General features: G+C 46.2%; 1 protein-coding gene across 1 annotated transcript in view; it reads left to right on the forward strand.

The window, feature by feature from the left end:
- Positions 1–2,254: 2,254 nt before the first annotated feature.
- The window catches only part of LOC106595966 (solute carrier family 35 member F3), a 204,806-nt gene continuing 184,725 nt past the window's right edge, over positions 2,255–22,335 (forward strand). The window contains exons 1-2 of the mRNA XM_045701037.2: positions 2,255–2,507; positions 3,894–4,114. Coding sequence (XP_045556993.1) covers positions 2,410–2,507; positions 3,894–4,114 — 319 coding nt within the window. The 5' untranslated portion in view covers positions 2,255–2,409. The remainder of the gene's footprint in view (positions 2,508–3,893; positions 4,115–22,335) is intronic.

A 22,335-nucleotide genomic window follows, 5' to 3' on the forward strand; every position in this document is an offset into this window, starting at 1 on the left:
GAGCCCTATGGGTAGTCGAGCCCTATGGGTAGTCGAGCCCTATGGGTAGTAGAACCCTATAGCTAGTAGAGCCCTATGGGTAGTAGAACCCTATGGGTAGTAGAGCCCTATGGGTAGTCGAGCCCTATGGGTAGTCGAGCCCTATGGGTAGTCGAGCACTATGGGTAGTAGAACCCTATAGGTAGTAGAGCCCTATGGGACCTGGTCAAATGTGTTGCACTATATAGATAGTAGGGTGCCATTTGGGAAGCAACCAACATGTTGTTTCCCATCCATGCAGATTGGTTGATGTCGTTGTCCTTGGATTGAAGTGAGAGTCAGTGTAACATACTTCTTAAATTGGACATAATCAAGAAGTTTTGCATATTTATTGGAGCACTAAGATCAGCAATAATATCAAATCAAATCACATTTATATAGCCCTTCTTACATCAGCTGATATCTCAAAGTGCTGTACAGAAACCCAGCCTAAAACCCCAAACAGCAAGCAATGCAGGTGTAGAAGCACGGTGGCTAGGAAAAACTCCCTAGAAAGGCCAAAACCTAGGAAGAAACCTAGAGAGGAACCAGGCTATGAGGGGTGGCCAGTCCTCTTCTGGCTGTGCCAGGTGGAGATTATAACAGCACATGGCCAAGATGTTCAAATGTTCATAAATGACCAGCATGGTCAAATAATAATATTCACAGTTGTCGAGGGTGTAACAAGTCAGCACCTCAAGAGTAAATGTCAGTTGGCTTTTCATAGCCGATAACTGAGAGTATCTCTACCGCTCCTGCTGTCTCTAGATAGTGGAAAACAGCAGGTCTGGGACAGGTAGCATGTCCGGTGAACAGGTCAGGGTTCCATAGCCGCAGGAAGAACAGTTGAAACTGGAGCAGCAGCACGGCCAGGTGGACTGGGGACATCAAGGAGTCATCATGTCAGGTAGTCTTGAGGCATGGTCCTAGGGCTCAGGTCCTCCGAGAGAGAGAAAGAGAGAAAGAGAGAATTAGATAGAGCATACTTAAATTCACACAGGACACCGGATAAGACAGGAGAAATACTCCAGATATAACAGACTGACCCTAGCCCCGGACACATAAACTACTGCAGCATAAATACTGGAGGCTGAGACAGGAGGGGTCAGGAGACACTGTGGCCCCATCCGACGATACCCCCGGACAGGGCCAAACAGGAAGGATATAACCCCACCCACTTTGCCAGAGCACAGCCCCCACACCACTAGAGGGATATCTTCAACCACCAACTTACCATCCTGAGACAAGGCCGAGAATAGCCCACAAAGATCTCCGCCACGGCACAACCCAAGGGGGGGTGCCAACCCAGACAGGAAGACCACGTCAGTGACTCAACCCACTCAAGTGACACACCCCTCCTAGGGACGGCATGGAAGAACACCAATAAGCCAGTGACTCAGCTCCTGTAATAGGGTTAGAGGCAGAGAATCCCAGTGGAGAGAGGGGAACCGGCCAGGCAGAGACAGCAAGGAGCTGTTCGTTGCTCCAGAGCCTTTCAATATGAATTGTGTGTGTGTGTGTGTTTATTACCTTTCGGTATGTGAATCCATTTCACATGAATTGGTTCTCAGCAGTTTGACTGGGACTAGGGATCTGTCCCAAATGGCACACTATTCCATATGTAGTGCACTTATCTGAACCCCTATGGGTCCTGGTCAAAAGTAGTGCACTATAGGAAGCCATTTGAGATGCTACCTACAGAGTTGATTAATCCCATCAAATCCCTCACAATATACCAGCTGATTGGATGGATACTTGAGACTCCTCTCATATGATGTACCAAACTGTATTTCAGTATTAATGTCATGAATCTCTTGTGGACTGACCAAATTACGCAATATTTTACTTCTGGGTTAACCAATATTATATTGTCATCTCCTGGAAACTAAACTGATAAGGTTTGTTTCAAACGGAGTATAGCATATTTAGATTCCAGGCTAATTTAATAGCCAACTGCTTTTGACGTCTGAAGTAAGGCCGATTCCACAACCATGGTCTGTGGAGATCTCAGTGGCAATTCATAGGGATTAAGGTCTCAGTTAACAAAATTGACTAGGTCATGCATCCAATTCCACAGACATGTTCCTAATCTAAAAAACGAATCACAAAAAATCGATTCCAGTTTGTAAGGCTACCTCAGGGTTCCATAAAAGAGGAATGTATTTCTGACCACGGGTAGGTGGCACTGTTGCAATGTTCGCCAGAAGCCCCGAGGTGTCCAAGCGGATGGAGATTGGAGAGCGCAATTGCCCCTATCTATCTGAGCCTGTTAAAATGATGTAATGCAACGGCATATGTGTGGGTGAGAAGGGGGACCATGTTATTTTTCTCCGTGGTTAAACTGGATTTACAGTACCGGGCTCGCGCTGTCCCCAACTGAGTGGCATTATCATGTACGGCGATGGAGAGGGCACTGTTTGGGACAGAGTCGGACGCCCCCGACGGGACTGCATGTGCTACCTCGGACCTCCGACTACTTTGATGCCCATGTAAGAATTATGATGACGTTCTCAGTAGACTAGACTGTTCCAAAATTAGATAGGTTACATTGCATAGTAGCCTATAGAGTCAGTAAGTGCGTATACAACTAGGCTGTTATTGGAAAATGTTCTTCATGCGTCCATGCCTAAAAGCAGTTGCGGATAAAATAACCTTTGATAAAATAGCCTAAACCAGAATCACAAGTTAATTAGTCTAAGTCCACACTGAATGGTTACCTTCTGTTCAATTTTGACTGTTAATTGTTTGTTTATCTCACGGACTTTGTGTTTTATCTTACCTGCAAATGCATTACCTGCACTGAAAAAAATCTATTCCAGGTTGAAGGATAAAATTTCGATTAAAAAAAATGCTATTCCTATATATGAAAGTTACAGTAACACATTAGTATCCAAACAATGGAATGAAATAACATATTAGACTATATGACTGTAAGCATTCATGGTCCAGCTGACGACTGAGCTGATGATAGGAGACAGTGAAGCTATCAGATCAACAGAAACGAAATGTTCAAATTGACGAGTTGTGTTCATGTCATGCGAGTCCCTGGACCTCAGCATAATAGGCCACCGTTTAAACAGTCGGCAATTAGCCTAGAACAGATTGACACGGAGCAATACTTCAGTGGACACGACATAATTAACGACGCGCATTCCCCATACAAATACAGATCAGATAGGATAGGCTACTATTCCCTCTCCTCTGATTTCCCAGCGTAGGCTAGGCATACAACGCCTCATGGTGGCTGGGAGCAGCAAGAAAGAAAAAAATGGTAACATATACTAGTATAGTTTGTGTTTCCCTGTGCCATTGGATAATATTATCCAGAGGAAGAGATGCCAAGGCCTACTGATACAATGATGCGCTCGAGTGCGCGCACTGGCGCACGCCTCATAGACTGTCACAAATGCTTTGTCCTCATCCTTCCAAATCGCGTTGAATCGATTTATTAATTAGCTACCAAAGCCTACACGTAGGCTGTCTTAACTCTATCTATTTAATAAGGATTGCACAGTGCATGCATATTCAGTACACAGCACAGCACTGTGGTCGCCCAGTCACTTTCGCTTAGCTTCTCTCTCCATCTCTGCCCCTTTCGAGCACATGGTCAGTGAAGGATGAAGATTTCCCGCTCTATGGGCTCCCAGCAGCGGCGTGTGGCTTCCACCAGTGTTGGAGGGAAACTAAACCAGCTCTTAACATTAGTGGTTGACTGAGTTGAAATTGACCGTGGGGAATCATGTTTTTTCTTTATCGGCCCTTCCGTCCGCACGCATTAGAACTCTCGCAACCCGCTTGGTCTGAACCGGCCTCACCTCCCGCTCATGGTTCCGGACACTCTTCTAACCGCCTCTCATGTCATACTCTTTCTACAGCGGGATGCGGAAGTCTCCCGATGTGAGTCCCAGACGGCTTTCGGACATCAGCCCCCAACTGAGACAACTGAAGTATCTGGTCGTGGACGAGTCTATCAAAGAGGACACTTTAAAATCGTCCCGTTCCTTTGAAGACATTAACAGCGCGTCGATAGAGGAGAGGATCTTGAGGATCACTGGATACTATGGCTATCAGCCTTGGAATGCTGTCTACACCAACAGTGAGTTGACCAGTTTGGCTTTTTTTACAATTAGCTGCCTACCTGTGACTGTTACATGCTGTGTAAAGTTTGTGTGATTTAAACTTTTATTGGGAATTTAGAAGTCTTGAATTGTGGGCTATATATATTTGACCTAAGTGTAGGGCCAATATCCATAACAGTCCAGACTAAATGTGCAAGATACTGAGAAACACGGTAAGAGAAATAGCCTTTGTTTGAATTAGTGTAAACTATAAAAGTTGAGACACAACATAATAAATGCTGTGTGTGCTCTCTCTCTCTCTCTGTGTGTGTGTGTGTCTGTGTGTGTGTGTGTGTGTGTGTGTGTGTGTGTGTGTGTGTGTGTGTGTGTGTGTGTGTGTGTGTGTGTGTGTGTGTGTGTGTGTGTGTATCCCGCTGCTCCTAAGAACTGGCCTCTTTCACTATAATTAGCTGCATCAGTTGCTACCAAACAGCAATTAGCCTGTGAATTACAGTGTTTGGTGTTTTGTTATGCATTAATCACCTAATTATATATGCATGGCTGTTGCAGTGGGGGTGAGAGTTGGGGCAAAGCAGCCCTGTTGTTTCAGCTGAATCATGTAAAAAGAATCCCACAAACATCACACACACACACACACACACACACACACACACACACACACACACACACACACACACACACACAGACAGAGTAGTGCCCAGAATTGAAACAATGCGTGAATATAGACAGGGAAGTCATGACCATCTTCATTTACTGTAGGAACCTGCATTCATGTCATTATTCAGATCAGGAAGAGAGGGTAAACAACAACACGTTAAGTGCAATTGCTTAGGAATTGACTTTTCATTCTGCAGACTTGTTTTCAATGCATATAAAGCAGCAGATCTGTAAGCTAAAGTTCCAGTGTTGTGCCTAACATACTGTATACAGTATCTATTTGCTTGATGATGTTGATCATGATTACCATGATGTGTGTGTTTTGACCCCTTGGGATAAGCAGCATGTTGTGGGTGTGTGTGGGAGTAAACTGTAAACACCCAAACAGGTGATGTCATTGTCTTGCCTTGTTGGGTTCTTTGTGTGATGTCCTAGTTACAGTCCTACACAGACAGCAAAAACAAAGGACCCACACACACAGAAAGAGAGAGGGATATGGAGGTGTAAAAAAACTAACAGGATTTTCCGTGGCATGGAGAAAACATTTCATTTCAGTCTCGTTCACATGATCCCAATGAGCCTGAGTAGTGTTTTATGATGCAAACAAATATGTATTTTTAAAGAAAGAGGAGTTAAAATGAGGCTTTAGATGTTTCTAATCATCTTCAAAGATTATGTGAGCCAGTCATTCACTGACACCCATTTCTCTGCCTTCACTGTTGTTGGGAAACTGTTTTCTAAAACCTCTAGCCACCCCAGCCTTTTCCAAAAATGAGCTGTGTTTTGTTATTTTGGGAAGAGATAGGTTTACATTTGTTTTTGTCAAACCCACACTGCTGTTCGTTTCTTGCTGTAATTTACTTGTGCTATCATCGCAATCACAGCATCTCACGATTGGGCCATGGTCAGAAGTAGTGTACTATATAGGGAATAGGGTGACTCTACCAGCCTTGAAATGAGACTGGTTTCTATATAAGCTCAGTGGTTTGGCCATGACGCACGCATGCACACACACACACACACGCGCTCACACACACACACACGCATGTGCGCACACACACACACAGTCTGACATGAGTTTAGCCTCCTTTTTTACTGTCTCTTCTGAGCAGCAGTGATTGGTGGACAGAGACACAAGCTGTGTTCGAATACCCATACTAACATACTGTATACTACATACTAATGAGTATATACTACATACTATATTAGAGGTCGACCAATTAATCGGAATGGCCTATTAATTAGGGCCGATTTCAAGTTTTCATAACAATCGGTAATCGGCATTTTTGGACACCGATCATGACCGATTACATTGCACTCCACGAGGAGCCTGCATGGCAGGCTGACCACCTGTTATGGGAGTGCAGCAAGGAGCCAAAGGAAGGTGCTAGCTAGCATTAAACGTATCTTATAAAAAACAATCAGTCTTAACATAATCACTAGTTACCTACACATGGTTGATGATATTACTAGTTTATCTAGCTTGTCCTGCGTTGCATGTAATCGATGCGGTGCCTGTTAATTTATCATTGAATCACAGCCTACTTCGTCAAACGGGCGATTTAACAAGCGCATTCGCGAAAAAAGCACTGTCATTGCACCAATGTGTACTTAACTATAAACATCAATGCCTTTCTTAAAATCAATACACAAGTATATATTTTTAAAACCTGCATATTTAGTTAATATTGCCTGCTAACATGAATTTCCTTTAACTAGGGAAATTGTGTCACTTCTCTTGCGTTCTGTGCAACAGAGTCAGGGTATATGCAGCAGTTTGGGCCGCCTGGCTCGTTGCGAACTGTGTGAAGACTATTTCTTCCTAACAAAGACAGCCAACTTTGCCAAACGGGGGATGATTTAACAAAAGCGCATTTGTGAAAAAAGCACAATCGTTGCACGACTGTACCTAACCATAAACATCAATGCCTTTCTTAAAATCAATACACAGAAGTATATTTTTTTAAACCTGCATATTTAGTTAAAAGAAATCCAGGTTAGCAGGCAATATTAAACTAGGGAAATTGTGTCACGTCTCTTGCGTTCATTGCACGCAGAGTCAGGGTATTTGCAACAGTTTGGGCCGCCTGGCTCGTTGCGAACTAATTTGCCAGAATTGTACGTAATTATGACATAACATTGAAGGTTGTGCAATGTAACAGGAATATTTAGATTTAGGGATGCCACCCGTTAGATAAAATACGGAACGGTTCCCTATTTCACTGAAAGAATGAATAAACGTTTTGTTTTCGAAATTATAGTTTCCGGATTTGACCATATTAATGACCTAAGGCTCGTATTTCTGTGTGTTATTATGTTATAATTAAGTATAAGATTTGATATTTGATAGAGCAGTCTGACTGAGCGGTGGTAGGCAGCAGCAGGCTCTTAAGCATTCATTCAAACAGCACTTTCGTGCGTTTGCCAGCAGCTCTTCGCTGTGCTTCAAGCATTGAGCTGTTTATGACTTCAAGCCTGTCAACTCCCGAGATTAGGCTGGTGTAACCGATGTGAAATGGCTAGCTAGTTAGTGGGGGGCGCGCTAATAGCTCTGCAAGGGCTGGTGCTTTTGTGGAGCGATGGGTAACGATGCTTCGAGGGTGGCTGTTGTCGATGTGTTCCTGGTTGGAGCCCAGGTAGGGGCGAGGAGAGGGACGGATGCTATACTGTTACACTGGCAATACTAAAGTGCCTATAAGAACATCCAATAGTCAAAGGTATATGAAATACAAATCGTATAGAGAGAAATAGTCCTATAATTCCTATAATAACTACAACCTAAAACTTCTTACCTGGGAATATTGAAGACTCATGTTAAAAGGAACCACCAGCTTTCATATGTTCTCATGTTCTGAGCAAGGAACTTAAACGTTAGCTTTCTTACATGGCACATATTACACTTTTACTTTCTTCTCCAACACTTTGTTTTTGCATTATTTAAACCAAATTGAACATGTTTCATTATTTACTTGAGGCTAAATAGATTTTATTGATGTATTATATTAAGTTAAAATAAAAGTGTTCATTCAGTAATGTTGTAATTGTCATTATTGCAAATAAAAAAAAAATCGTCCGATTAATCGCTATCGGGTTTTTGGCCCCCAAATAATCGGTATCGGCGTTGAAAAATCATAATCGGTCGACCTCTATACTATATAGTATTAGTTCATTTTAGTATACTGTAAACAAACAGTATGCTTTCAGTTGAACGTACTAGGTCTTAGCCTGTCTAACAAAAGTTGATGCTGTTGCTATGCAACCTCTTGCTAGCTAGTTAGCATAACAAATTACTAGTTAGACATTTTACGCCTTCGGGTGTGTTCTTAAATTCAATCTGGAGTGCCAGAGTGCGCTCGTAAATTCAGAGCGTTTTCAGATTGTCCGTAAAATCAGAGCGTTTCGCTCTCGGAGCTCACACTGGACGCTCGGGCGGAGGAGTAGGGTTGATTTTAGCATTCTGAACTTGCTAGCAACTTCCAGACACAAATGAGACTACTCTGACCATTTTACTCACCCTAGCAGAGCTGGTTAGGCAGTTTTCATGTTATCCAGAGCGTTGGTGACTGTAACTGTGCTGCTGGCAACAATTTAATTACGCTTTTTGCCGAAGTTTACTGACACGGCCATATTCAACGGGTTTTGAGGCTCGTAAATGTATTATTCTGCGCTCTGGTACACTCATACGAGAGTGCTCTGAAATCGGAGTAGATAGCCAGAGAGAATTTACAAAAGCACACGAATGTCCATTGAGAACACACAATGACTATACCACTTAGCTAAGCTAAGAATGACGGGAAAAATCAAGTCAATAAACGTTGGGTAGTTTGTTACCCTATAGTTAATATACTGGCAAGTTTGATGTATAAGTAGCCAACTAATGCTAGGTAGCTAGCTAACAACATACCGGTACATACTGCTGTAATGATACGCTATGTGGTTCGTAAGGACAGCGTAGCTAACAAATTGTCAGCCAATATAATACGTACGGTAACTTTTTTGAAAAGTCATTACTTTATTACATTGGTCAACATTTTCTTAACATTTGTCATAATTAGTTAAAGCAATGAATTTGTATTCGCTCTCGTTGTACTTCCACTGCATATTTTCCGCCATTTTCTTCAAATCTGGAAACGATGTGTAGCCATGCCCATTTCTTGAAGAATTGCATTATGGGCCCTAAAGTACGGAAATAGTGTCCTCTGCGTGTATACTTCATATTTTGGCGAATCAGGTATGACATCCTGGAACTTTTGGCATACTAACTATATCCATACTATGACCAATAAGCACACTATATACTCAATTTACTTCACAAATAGTATGGTTAGTGCGGTTAGTATGAGTATTCGAACAGAGCTACAGTCTTTAACTTCCTGTTTGCTTGGTCCAACATCTACACTAAAATGGTCAAGTCCCATCCTCACTAGTATTTACAGTAACTAGCCTTGTCTGAGCCACAACGGCCTATAGGGTAGGAGCCTATCTCCAGTTTCTCTAGCGTTGGGCATCCCCAGGACCGAACACTAGTATTTATTACCGTTGTTTAAATATAGCTGGAGCTTTCAGAGACACACAGTGAGCTAACTAGACTAGTATGGAGACATTGTGGATGGAACATTGGACTGGGCTTGCCAACTGCCTGTTCTGTTATCATACCACTGCCACTCTGTCTGCCTGGAACTCTTCATCATATAGGCCAGCAGGAAAGGATACCTTGTAAGGCATTAACATCATAGACATTTAAATGTTGTTAACAATAGCACTCCTCCTTTCCCAACATATTCTTCGTTGTTTGGGCTAATGGCTGTTGGAAATAAATACATTAATAAATGAACAAATGAATGAATGACTCTTATTTGACAATCTTAAAAAGTATAGGGTTGTTTTAACTATGAGAAAACAACAAACCACCCTTACCATTGGGGTAATGTCTGTATAATGTTACCATTGGGAGTGATGTCTGTATCATGTTGTTTTTACTATGAGAAAACAACAGAACACACGTTACCATTGGGGGTAATGTCTGTATAATGTTACAATTGGGGGTAATGTCTTTGTAGTGTTACCATTAGGGGTAATGTCTTTGTAATGTTACCATTGGGGGTAATGTCTGTGTAATGTTACCATTGGGGGTAATGTCTGTGTAATGTTATCATTGGGGGTAATGTCTGTGTAATGTTACCATTAGGGGTAATGTCTGTGTAATGTTATCATTGGGGGTAATGTCTGTGTAATGTTATCATTGGGGGTAATGTCTGTGTTATATTACCATTGGGGGTAATGTCTGTGTAATGTTATCATTGGGTGTAATGTCTGTGTAATGTTACCATTGGGGGTAATGTCTGTGTAATGTTACCATTGGGGGTAATGTCTGTGTAATGTTACCATTAGGCGTAATGTCTGTGTAATGTTACCATTGGGGGTAATGTCTGTATAATGTTACCATTGGGGGTAATGTCTGTATAATGGAAATAGATGGAGGAGACTAGGCTAGAATGGTGACAGCTGAGTGAAGTGTTGAAGGGTTGTCAAGCTGGACAATGTGTTATGTAACCCCTGCTGGACTACTGGATGTGTGTGTGTGTTTGTGTACGTGTGTGTGTGCACGCATGTGTGTGTGTGCGCGCGTGTGTGCGTGTGTGTGTGTGTGTGTGTGTGTGCGTGCGTGTGTGTGTGTTTATTTAAAACATTTTTTAAATTAATTTAACCAGGTAGGCAAGTTGAGAACAAGTTCTAATTTACAACTGTGACCTGGCCAAGGAATGGAATAAACATGGAATAAACAAAACATACAGTCAATAATACAGTAGAACAAAAGAAAAAAAAAGTCTATATACAGTGAGTGTGTGAGACTCTGGCCAGGGCGTGTGACAGTGTGCATTACACAGGAAAGGGAGATGGTTCTGCCCATACGTGCACACTGGGCAGAGATGGGTCTGAGGGCCACACACACACTACCACATCATCAACATCAGCATCAACATGGGTGGCCTGCTGAGGCTGAAATGACATGTATCTGAATGATTTATCAAACAGGAAACAAATGAAACAGCCAGAACTGGGCCGGCTATATTTCTAATGTCAGACAGGAACAGACTGTCTAATGAAGCCTCACATAATCACATCAAATCAAAGTATGCCAACATGTCAGAACTTGTCGTACACAATATGGTGAATTGACAGCCACGCTTCTTAAATGTCCAACTCCCTAGCCCTCCCATTTCCATTAAACATGGTGCACAGTATCGCGCTGAGAGTCTTCTGGGTATGTGACAGCGTTTATTGGTTTTGTTGTGTGAGTTGTATGTTTTAGATATCAGCTATATAGTGTACATACTGCAGACATTCTAATAGGCTGGAATTTGACTGGAACTTGTGTCCTAACTGAGAAGGCTTTGGAAGGAACCTCCCACTTTGAGGTGGACCATAGCTAGCCCACTGGGCACACACTGGTTGAATCAACGTTGTTTCAATGTAATTTGGCAACGTATTGCGACGTGGAATCTATGGAGAAAATATATTCAAACAGAAAATGTTACTATCAATATTGTGGTGACTGTCTAACGGCTCCAATGTTTTTTCCATGTTGATTCCACGTCACAATACGTTGACAAATTATGTTGAAACAACATTGATTCAACCAGTGTGTGCCCAGTGGGCTAGCTATGGTCCACCTTAACGTTTCTTCAAGACCTCCTGCACTGTTTGCAATGTCAGATGTGTATGTGTGTGTGTGTTGGGTGGTTGAGGGATGTTCCAATGTGATGTAGAAAGTTCTGTTATGCAACAAGATCAAATCAATTATTGAGGAGGATGGGTAGATCACACCTGCTGCTGAACCCCTGCTTGTCCCCACTGGAGTCTCTCTAGCTCTCCATGACTCCTGCTGCATCTCTGGGAGAACCGATGTGTCTCTATTGGTGCAATTCCACTAGAGGAACCAAACTGTGTCGGGCCGAGCCGGAACCAACACAAACTAGCCTTGGTGGTTCATGGTTGTTTTCCATTTGTCATGGAGCTGGAAACAGGACTAGGTTTAATTCTCGGGAAAAACTGCTAGCACCCAACTCCAACACACTTTGGACAACAAAGCAGCAACAAATCACTATTGTAAAGTGGTTGTTCCACTGGATATTATAAGGTGAATGCACCAATTTGTAAGTCGCTCTGGATAAGAGCGTCTGCTAAATGACTTAAATGTAAATGTAAACAGAAATCCTAGCATGACAGACCAAGCCTGGTCCCTTATCTCAGTGGTTGTCTCCCTTTTTTGGTTACTGTACCCCCATCTCGTGATTTTACCTTTGAGGATTATTAACGTACTAATTTCCTCCCTTATGCTGATTTAACATTTAGACATCATGTATGTTCTTATAAGTTTAGTTTTTTACCCCCTGTGAAGTGTAATGGCTTCGGTAGTCGTGTAGGAGGAATGAGGCGCAGGAAGCAGCGAACACAGGGTAGCGGTGTTTTTAATAACACTGGAGATAAACAAAAGTTCCCAAACATAGGGAATAAATACAAATAGGCGACAAGGCAAAGCCGACGAACAACACGTCGTCAATGAACAAAATTAATCCCGCACAAACAACGGACGGGCCAGCTAAACTAAATACCCCTCTAATAGCTAATTGGCCACAGGTGCCCAAAACCAAAAAAAGGGAAAACCAAAAAGGGGATCGGTGGCAGCTAATAGGCCGGTGACGACGACCGCCGAGCGCCACCCGAGCAGGAGGGGGCGCCACCGTCGGTGGGAATCGTGACATGAAGAGCCTACTACAATAGGTTTGTCTATGTTCGCTATGTTCACATTTGAGTTGTTGTTTCATAAGTGTGTCAGTCATAGTATGCCTAATCTTTATTTCCTACATTTCAAATCAACAAGTAAGCATATTTAAGAAGTGTATTGGTCCAAAATCTGCTAAATGTACATTATTTTCATTGTTTAGCAGTAGGCTAAATACAATGAACAGTAATTGAAACCACATTCAGAATGCTTTTGATGTAGTGCAAATGTAAGTGAATAAAAAATTAAGTAGTTTACATAAGAACTTCAGCCAGTTTAGTCTTGTGACCTGTCTGCTGCTGGTGTCTGACGTCCTTTTATGGCTTGGACAATCTGTCCAAATACATCTCTGAAGCTGTTAAACGAGGCGGTCTGGGCCAACTGAGCTACCCTGGCTGTCCTGTCTGCTGCCCTGGCTGGCTGCTGCCTCATCTTCACACAGCTGATTGAAGTGCTGATCCTGCTGCTGATGCTGGGCCTCAAGTGTCTCCAGGTATGAGGCCTTGGTCTCCCTCATGAAATGCAGGTATTCTCGTCCCTGGGAAAATATACTGACCAAAAATATAAACGCAACATGCTAAAATGGCAACGATTTTACTGAGTTACAGTTCATATAACGAAATGAGTCAATTAAAATAGGTAAATTAGACCGTCATCTAAGGATTCCACATGACTGGGCAGGGGCCTAGCTATAGGTCCACCCACTGGGGAACCAGGCACCACCAATCAGAATTCATTTTTCCCCACAAAAGGGCTTTATTACAGACAGAAATACTCCTCAGTTTCATCAGCTGTCCGGGTGGCTGGTCTCAGACGATCCCACAGGTGAAGAAGCCGAATGTGGAGGTCCTGGACTGGTGTGGTTACACATAGTCTGTGGTTGTGAGGCTGGTTGGACATACTGCCAAATTCTCTAAAACGACGTTAGAGGCGGCTTGTGGTAGAGGAATGAACATTCAATTCTCTTGCAACAGCTCTGGTGGTCATTCCTGCAGTCAGCATGCCAATCGCACGCTCCCTCAAAACTTGAGACATCTGTGGCATTGTGTTGTGTGACAAACTGCACATTTCAGAGTGGCCTTCTATTGTCCCCAGCACAAGGTGCACCTGTGTAATGATCATGCTGTTTAATCAGCTTCTTGATATGTCACAACTGTCAGGTGGATGGATTAACTTGGCAAAGGAGAAATGTTCACTAACAGGGATATAAACACATTTGTGCAAAACATTTTAGAGAAATAAGCTTTTTGTGCGTATGGAACATTTCTGCAATCTTTTATTTCAGCTCATGAAACATGCGACCAACACTTTATATATTGCGTTTATATTTTTCTTCAGTGTATAAAGGCAGAAGAAATTAGATGTGCAGTACAGGGATGATAAGGTACAGACTCCAAAACAAACCTGAGGGCAGCCAGTGTGAGTGCCATTTTGTTCTCCAACCAGGTATTGTTGCCTCATATGTATTAAATCTTATCCAGTAAAGGCCAGTGTGGGGCCAACCAGATCTACCAACCAGATACATAAATGATGCAAACAGTAAAGGTGTTGGGTCAGAATGATGATTCATTGAATCAGTGTGACAGTTTTATATATCAATTCCTAGATCCACACCCTCCTTGAATAATGTTTAGGAACATAACCCTGCAATGATAAAAGCCTGCTGTGGATGAGATTGAGCTGTTTACCAACAGAGAATGGACCCTTGGCGCCTGGGGGTGCAGGGCTCAGGGGTTGTAGGAACATTGATTGTGTCGATGGACCCTTGGTGTCTGGGGGTGCAGGGCTCAGGGGTTGTAGGAACATTGATTGTGTCGATGGACCCTGGGTGTCTGGGGGTGCAGGGCTCAAAGGTTGTAGGAACATTGATTGTGTCAATGGACCCTGGGTGTCTGGGGGTGCAGGGCTCAGGGGTTGTAGGAACATTGATTGTGTCGAGGACCCTGGGTGTCTGGGGGTGCAGGGCTCAGGGGTTGTAGGAACATTGATTGTGTCGATGGACCCTTGGCGCCTGGGGGTGCAGGGCTCAGGGGTTGTAGGAACGTTGATTGTGTCGATGGACCCTGGGTGTCTGGGGGTGCAGGGCTCAGGGGTTGTAGGAACATTGATTGTGTCGATGGACCCTTGGCGCCTGGGGGTGCAGGGCTCAAATGTTGTAGGAACATTGATTGTGTCGATGGACCCTTGGCGCCTGGGGGTGCAGGGCTCAGGGGTTGTAGGAACATTGATTGTGTCGATGGACCCTGGGTGTCTGGGGGTGAAGGGCTCAGGGGTTGTAGGAACATTGATTGTGTCGATGGACCCTGGGTGTCTGGGGGTGCAGGGCTCAGGGGTTGTAGGAACATTGATTGTGTCGATGGACCCTTGGCGCCTGGGGGTGCAGGGTTCAGGGGTTGTAGGAACGTTGATTGTGTCGAGGACCCTTGGCGCCTGGGGGTGCAGGGCTCAGGGGTTGTAGGAACATTGATTGTGTCGATGGACCCTTGGCGCCTGGGGGTGCAGGGCTCAGGGGTTGTAGGAACGTTGATTGTGTTGATGGACCCTGGGTGTCTGGCGGTGCAGGGCTCAGGGGTTGTAGGAACGTTGATTGTGTCGATGGACCCTTGGCGCCTGGGCTGCAGGGCTCAGGGGTTGTAGGAACGTTGATTGTGTCGATGGACCCTGGGTGTCTGGGGGTGCAGGGCTCAGGGGTTGTAGGAACATTGATTGTGTCGATGGACCCTTGGCGCCTGGGGGTGCAGGGCTCAGGGGTTGTAGGAACGTTGATTGTGTCGATGGACCCTGGGTGTCTGGGGGTGCAGGGCTCAGGGGTTGTAGGAACATTGATTGTGTCGATGGACCCTTGGCGCCTGGGGGTGCAGGGCTCTAAGGTTGTGGCTTCACTATTCGAGCATGCAGCTTCCTCTGAGTCCGTAGGTTCAGGAATGTCCTCTGAAAAGTATAAGTATGTTTGTTTGTATAATGTACAGTTGAATACTCCGGCTAACGTCAAACATGTAGCCAAGTCCACGACGTTGGCCTTCCATGGATGTTTTATATGACAGCTGAAGACATTGGTAGCTAGCTAGATAGCAATTTGTCTAAAAACAATGTATTACCGTGCTGATCATCGCTACTGGGCATCATCTGGCTTCAAATATGGCTGTCTGGCTGACTGGCTGTCTGGCTGATTGGTTGTCTGGCTGTCTGACTGGCTGGCTGTCTGGCTGGCTGTCTGGCTGTCTGACTGTCTGGCTGTCTGGCTGTCTGACTGTCTGTGTGACTGTCCGGCTGTCTGTCTGACTGGCTGATTGGCTGTCTGGCTGTCTGGCTGTCTGACTGTCTGGCTGTCTGACTGTCTGGCTAGCTGACTGTCTGGCTGTCTGACTGTCTGGCTGTCTGACTGTCTGATCCACTTTTGTTGTTGTGGTCTTTTATGTTTTTATATTCTTGCTTGAGTTTCTTAATTTTTTACATGCACTGTTTTATTGACTGATGGATTCCCATTTCAGCTATCTGATATTTTTATAAAGACCTTTTCATTCCTGGTGGAAGAATCCAATCGCCTCTGGATGCTGGAGTCTGCCCAGATACTCAAGAGTGCTTGGACATCTCCAGCTGACCAATTTGCTTCTTCCATTATTTGTTTTTAGCTTAAGAGTTATTGGTTAGTGTAGCTGTACTAAGTCATATCTGTGGTTGGACCATTCTAGTCAGATTTACCTTATAAAAATGGAGCCAGTGACTTGTGTATGACTATTAACAACATATGCGAGACTGTGACATCATTGCGTGTGACCAGTCATTGAGTCCTGGCATTTGTAACCCCACCCACTGGCCTACTTGGTTGGAGGTCAGTACCAGATATCAAACGAGGCTGAACATCCCACTTGGTTCCAGGAATAAAGCAGACAATGGGCAAATGGAAATGAAATAGGAACGGCCTATTCACGGCCTGGCACAGCACGGCCCTTCAGTGGAACAACGTCATGTACAGTCTCTCTGCTCCACTCTTTCTCTGCTCCTCTCTCTCTCTGCTCCACTCTCTCTGCTCCTCTCTTTCTCTCTCTCTCTGCTCCACTCTCTCTGCTCCTCTCTCTCTCTCTCTCTGCTCCACTCTCTCTGCTCCTCTCTCTCTCTCTCTCTCTGCTCCACACTCTCTGCTCCTCTCTCTCTCTCTCTCTCTCTCTGCTCCTCTCTCTCTCTGCTCCTCTCTCTCTCTCTGCTCCACACTCTCTGCTCCTCTCTCTCTCTCTCTGCTCCTCTCTCTCTCTGCTCCTCTCTCTCTCTCTCTCTGCTCCTCTCTTTCCTCTCTCTCTCTCTGCTCCTCTCTCTCTCTCTGCTCCACTCTCTCTCTGCTCCTCTCTCTCTCTCTGCTCCACACTCTCTCTGCTCCTCTCTCTCTCTCTCTGCTCCACTCTCTCTGCTCCTCTCTCTCTCTCTCTGCTCCACTCTCTCTCTCTGCTCCACTCTCTCTCTCTCTCTGCTCCTCTCTCTCTCTCTCTCTCTCCACTCTCTCTGCTCCTCTGTCTCTCTCTCTCTGCTCCACTCTCTCTGCTCCTCTCTCTCTCTCTCTGCTCCTCTCTCTCTCTCTCTCTCTCTCTCTGCTCCACTCTCTCTCTGCTCCTCTCTCTCGCTCTCTCTGCTCGTCTCTCTCTCTGCTCCTCTCTCTCTGCTCCTCTCTCTCTCTCTCTCTTTCTCTCTCTCTCTGCTCCACTCTCTCTCTGCTCCTCTCTCTCTCTCTCGCTCTGCTCCTCTCTCTCTCTCTCTCTGCTCCACTCTCGCTCTGCTCCTCTCTCTCTCTCTCTCTCTCTCTGCTCCTCTCTCTCTCTCTCTGCTCCTCTCTCTCTCTGCTCCTCTCTCTTTCTCTCTCTCTCTCTCTCTCTCGCTCTCTCTCTCTCTCTCTCTTTGCTCCACTCTCTCTCTCTCTCTCTCTGCTCCTCTCTTTCTCTCTTTCTCTCTCTCTCGCTCGCTCTCTCTCTCTCGCTCGCTCGCTCTCTCTCGCTCTCTCTCTCTCGCTTTGCTCCACTCTCTCTCTCTCTCTCTCTCTGTCTCGCTCTCTCTCTCTCTCTCTCTCTGCTCTCTCTCTCTCTCTCTCTCTTGCTCTCTCTCTCTCTCTCTCTCTCTCTTTGCTCCACTCTCTCGCGCTCTCTCTCTCGCTCTCTCGCTCTCTCTCGCTCTCTCTCTCTCTTAGCTCCACTCTCTCTCTCTCTCTCTCTCTGCTCCTCTCGCTCTCTGCTCCTCTCTCTCTCTCTCTCTCTCTCTCTCTCTCTCTCTCTCGCTCTCTCTCTCGCTCTCTCTCTCTTTGCTCCACTCTCTCTCTCTCAGTCTCTCTCTCTCTCTCTCTCTCTCTCTCTCTGCTCCTCTCTCTCTCTCTCTCTGCTCCTCTCTCTCTCTCTCGCGCTCTCTCTCTCGCGCTCTCTCTCTCGCGCTCTCTCTCTCGCGCTCTCTCTCTCGCTCTCTCTCTCTCTCGTTCTCTCTCTATCTCTCTCTCGCTCTCGCTCTCTTTCTCTCGCTCTCTCTCTTCCTCTTTCTTTCTTTCTTTCTTTCTTTCTTTCTTTCTTTTCTTCTTCTTTCTTTCTTTCTTTCTTTCTTTCTTTCTTTCTTTCTTTCTTTCTTTCTTTCTTTCTTTCTTTCTTTCTCTCTCTCTCTCTCTCTCTCTCTCTCTCTTCCTCTCTTCCTCTCTCTCCTTTCCCTCTCCTCTTCTCCATCTTTCTCTTTCTCTCTGTTGTCTCTTTTTCTGCTTAGCTGTCATAGAGCTCTAGTGGTTCTCAGCAGTGCAGGGATGTGAGATTTGAAGTGGCAACGTTTGATGGTAATGGGTTATACACTCTCACATTTATCAGACACTTCCAGCTGCAGAGCTTCCTCCTCAGTCACTCTTCCTTGTAATGGAAATGCTGCCAATTTATCCCTAAATCCCTCCCTCCTTCATCTGCTCACAGCACTCTGTCTCTCTGGCAGATGATGAAGGGAGGAGCAGAGGAAGAAAATGATGAATGGATGAAGGGGGAGGAAGGGGGAGAGGTGATCAGGCCCTCAGCGTTGTTGTTCAGGACCACAATGATGAATGGATAAGGGGGGGAGGTGATTAGACTCTCAGCGGTGTTGTTCGGGACCAACCACATTGATGAATGGATAAGGGGGAGAGGTGATCAGGCTCTCAGCGGTGTTGTTTAGGACCACAATGGGTCGATGTAACCAACAGGGACAGACGTCCCAACGCTCTGTGTCTATGTGTCTCTCTGTCTCTGGATTGGAAAGTAAGAGATTCATGCATTAGCCTGCTTCCAGATATATTTGTGCTGTCTTGCCAACTCGCTACAATAGTAAGACAGCACAAACAGACCTGGGACCAGGCTAGAGATGAATGGAGGGGTGATGATTAGAGAGATCTTGTTCAGTCCATGACTGTCTGTAACAGTACGACATATTTACAACACCACTGTGTACTGTGTTGTACCTGTATTTTACAATAATATGTATGTTTTTAACTAGGCAAGTCAGTTAAGAACACATTCTTATTTACAATGGCAGCCTACCGGGGAACAGGAGGTTAACTACCTGGTCCAGATGTAGAACGACAGATTTTTACCTTACCAGCTCAGGGATTCGATCCTGCAACCTTTCGGGTACTGGCCCAACGCTCTAACCACTAGGCTACCTGCCACCCCTGTAGTGTGTACTTCACATGTATTTGAGGTACTGGCCCAACGCTCTAACCACTAGGCTACCTGCCGCCCCTGTAGTGTGTACTTCACATGTATTTGAGGTATTGGCCCAACGCTCCAACCACTAGGCTACCTGCCACCCCTGTAGTGTGTACTTCACATGTATTTGAGGTACTGGCCCAACGCTCTAACCACTAGGCTACCTGCCGCCCCTGTAGTGTGTACTTCACATGTATTTGAGGTACTGGCCCAACACTCTAACCACTAGGCTACCTGTCGCCCCTGTAGTGTGTACTTCACATGTATTTGAGGTACTGGATGAACCATCCAGCACAAATGGTAGACCTGCTGTTTGGTAACAGGTGTTTCAATACTGTATCATTACACACTGGTGACAGTTGGGTCCACATGTTAATATTACACATTGTGACAACCATGTCAACACCATCACCAACAGCTGCTGTTGAGGCTCTCTGAAAGATAATTTTGCCCCTGTAGTGTCTATGGCCCTTAGTGTCTATGGGTCTGTAGTGTCTATGGCCCTTAGTGTCTATGGCCCTTAGTGTCTATGGGTCTGTAGTGTATATGGCCCTTAGTGTCTATGGGTCTGTAGTGTCTATGGCCCTTAGTGTCTATGGGTCTGTAGTGTCTATGGCCCTTAGTGTCTATGGGTCTGTAGTGTCTATGGGTCTGTAGTGTCTATGGGCCTGTAGTGTCTATGGCCCTGTAGTGTCTATGGCCCTTAGTGTCTATGGGTCTGTAGTGTCTATGGCCCTTAGTGTCTATGGGTCTGTAGTGTCTATGGGTCTGTAGTGTCTATGGCCCTGTAGTGTCTATGGGCCTGTAGTGTCTATGGGCCTGTAGTGTCTATGGCCCTGCAGTGTCTATGGGCCTGCAGTGTCTATGGCCCTGTAGTGTCTATGGCCCTGTAGTGTCTATGGGCCTGTAGTGTCTATGGGCCTGTAGTGTCTATGGGCCTGTAGTGTCTATGGCCCTGTAGTGTCTATGGGCCTGTAGTGTCTATGGGCCTGTAGTGTCTATGGGCCTGTAGTGTCTATGGGCCTGTAGTGTCTATGGGGCCTGTAGTGTCTATGGGCCTGCAGTGTCTATGGGCCTGCAGTGTCTATAGGCCTGCAGTGTCTATGGGCCTGTAGTGTCTATGGGCCTGTAGTGTCTATGGGCCTGTAGTGTCTATGGGCCTGTAGTGTCTATGGGCCTGTAGTGTCTATGGCCATAGAGGCTGTTCAACGTATCAGTGGATATGTTTCAGTGTACCAGAGAATATGTAGTGTACATAGTGTCATAGGCGTCGTAAGGATTGGACCAAGGCGCAGCGGGTAAAGTGCTCATCTTCTTAATTTATTAGAAATATCACTTAAACAAAAGAAACAAAAGACGAAACAGTCCCATAAGGTGCACAGACTATACAGGAAATAACCACCCACAAAACACAAGTGAAACAAACACAACTAAATATGGCCTCCAATTAGAGACAACGACAACCAGCTGCCTCTAATTGGAGGTCCTACCAAAAACCCAACATAGAAATAGAAAACTAGATTTAAACATAGAAATAGAAAACATAGAACCTAAACCAAAAACACCAAAACAAACACCCCCTGCCACGCCCTGACCAAACTAAAATGACAAATAACCCCTTTTACTGGTCAGGACGTGACAGTACCCCCCCCCCCCCCCCCCCCCAAAGGTGCAGACCCCAACTGCACCTCAAAAACAAAAACCTTCCCAAACTTAAAGGGATGGAAGGGAGCGTGGCCACCGTCAACGACGGTCCCTGTGCTACACCCCCCCTTCCCAATCCTCCCACTACGGAGGTGGCTCTGGGCGTAGCTCTCGTTCAGAAGACTCTGGGCTGCGCGGCATTGCTGGAGGCCCCGGGCTGAGGGGCGTCGCTGGAGGCCCCGGGCTGAGGGGCGTCGCTGGAGGCCCCGGGCTGAGGGGCGTCGCTGGAGGCCCCGGTCTGAGGGGCGACGCTGGAGGCTCCGGTCTGAGGGGCGACGCGGAGGCTCCGGTCTGAGGGGCGTCGCTGGAGGCTCAGGGCTGAGGAGCGTCGCTGGAGGCTCAGGGCTGAGGAGCGTCGCTGGAGGCTCAGGATCGTCGCTGGAGGCTCAGGGCTGAGGAGCGTCGCTGGAGGCTTCCTGCGTGGAGCTGGGACCGGTCTCCCCGGACTGGGGAGACTTACAGGAGATTGGGTGCGCAGAGCGGGCACGGGGCACACTGGGTGCGCAGAGCGGGCACAGGGCACACTGGGCCGTGGAGGCGCACCGGCGGTCTGGAACTCAGGGCTGGCACACCCCGTCCTGGCTGAGTGGTCACTAGCTCGGCACGGGCGGAGCGCTGGCACAGGGCGAACTGGGCTGTGCTGGAGAGTGAGGGCTGCTGTGCGTAGAGCAGGCACAGTGTAAGCTGGACCGAGGAGATGCACTGGTGGCCAGATGCGCAGCGCCGGTGCACTTCTCCCTGGCTGCCGGCCAACTCTCGCCCGGCAACGCTGCGGAGCCCTTACTGGCCGCACCGGACTGTGCGTGCATATGGGCGACACCGTGCGCATTTCTGCGTAGCTCGGTGCTCTCCTTGTCTCCTGCTCCCCACGGTAAGCACGGGGAGTTGGCTCAGGACTCCACCCTGACTCTGCCCAACTCCCCGTGTGCCCCCCCCCCCCCCCAATATTTTGGGGGGGCTGCCTCTCGCACTTGCCTTTGGGCCTATACAGCGCCTCATAATAGCACCGCTCTGCCTTTGCTGCCTCCAGTTCCTCCCTCGGTCGCCGGTACTCCCCAGCCTGCCTCCAGGGTCCCTTTCCGTCTAAGATCTCCTCCCATGTCCACGACTCCAAATATTTCTCCTGCTGCTCCTTCTTCCGCTGCTTGGTCCTTTTTTGGTGGGTGGTTCTGTCATAGGCGTCGTAAGGATTGGACCAAGGCGCAGCGGGTAAAGTGCTCATCTTCTTAATTTATTAGAAATAACACTTAAACAAAAGAAACAAATGACGAAACAGTCCCATAAGGTGCACAGACTATACAGGAAATAACCACCCACAAAACACAAGTGAAACAAACACAACTAAATATGGCCTCCAATTAGAGACAACGAGAACCAGCTGCCTCTAATTGGAGGTCCTACC

The sequence above is a fragment of the Salmo salar genome, chromosome 18 (assembly GCF_965601325.2).
Source record: "Salmo salar chromosome 18, fSalSal1, whole genome shotgun sequence".
NCBI classification, from domain to species: domain Eukaryota; kingdom Metazoa; phylum Chordata; class Actinopteri; order Salmoniformes; family Salmonidae; genus Salmo; species Salmo salar.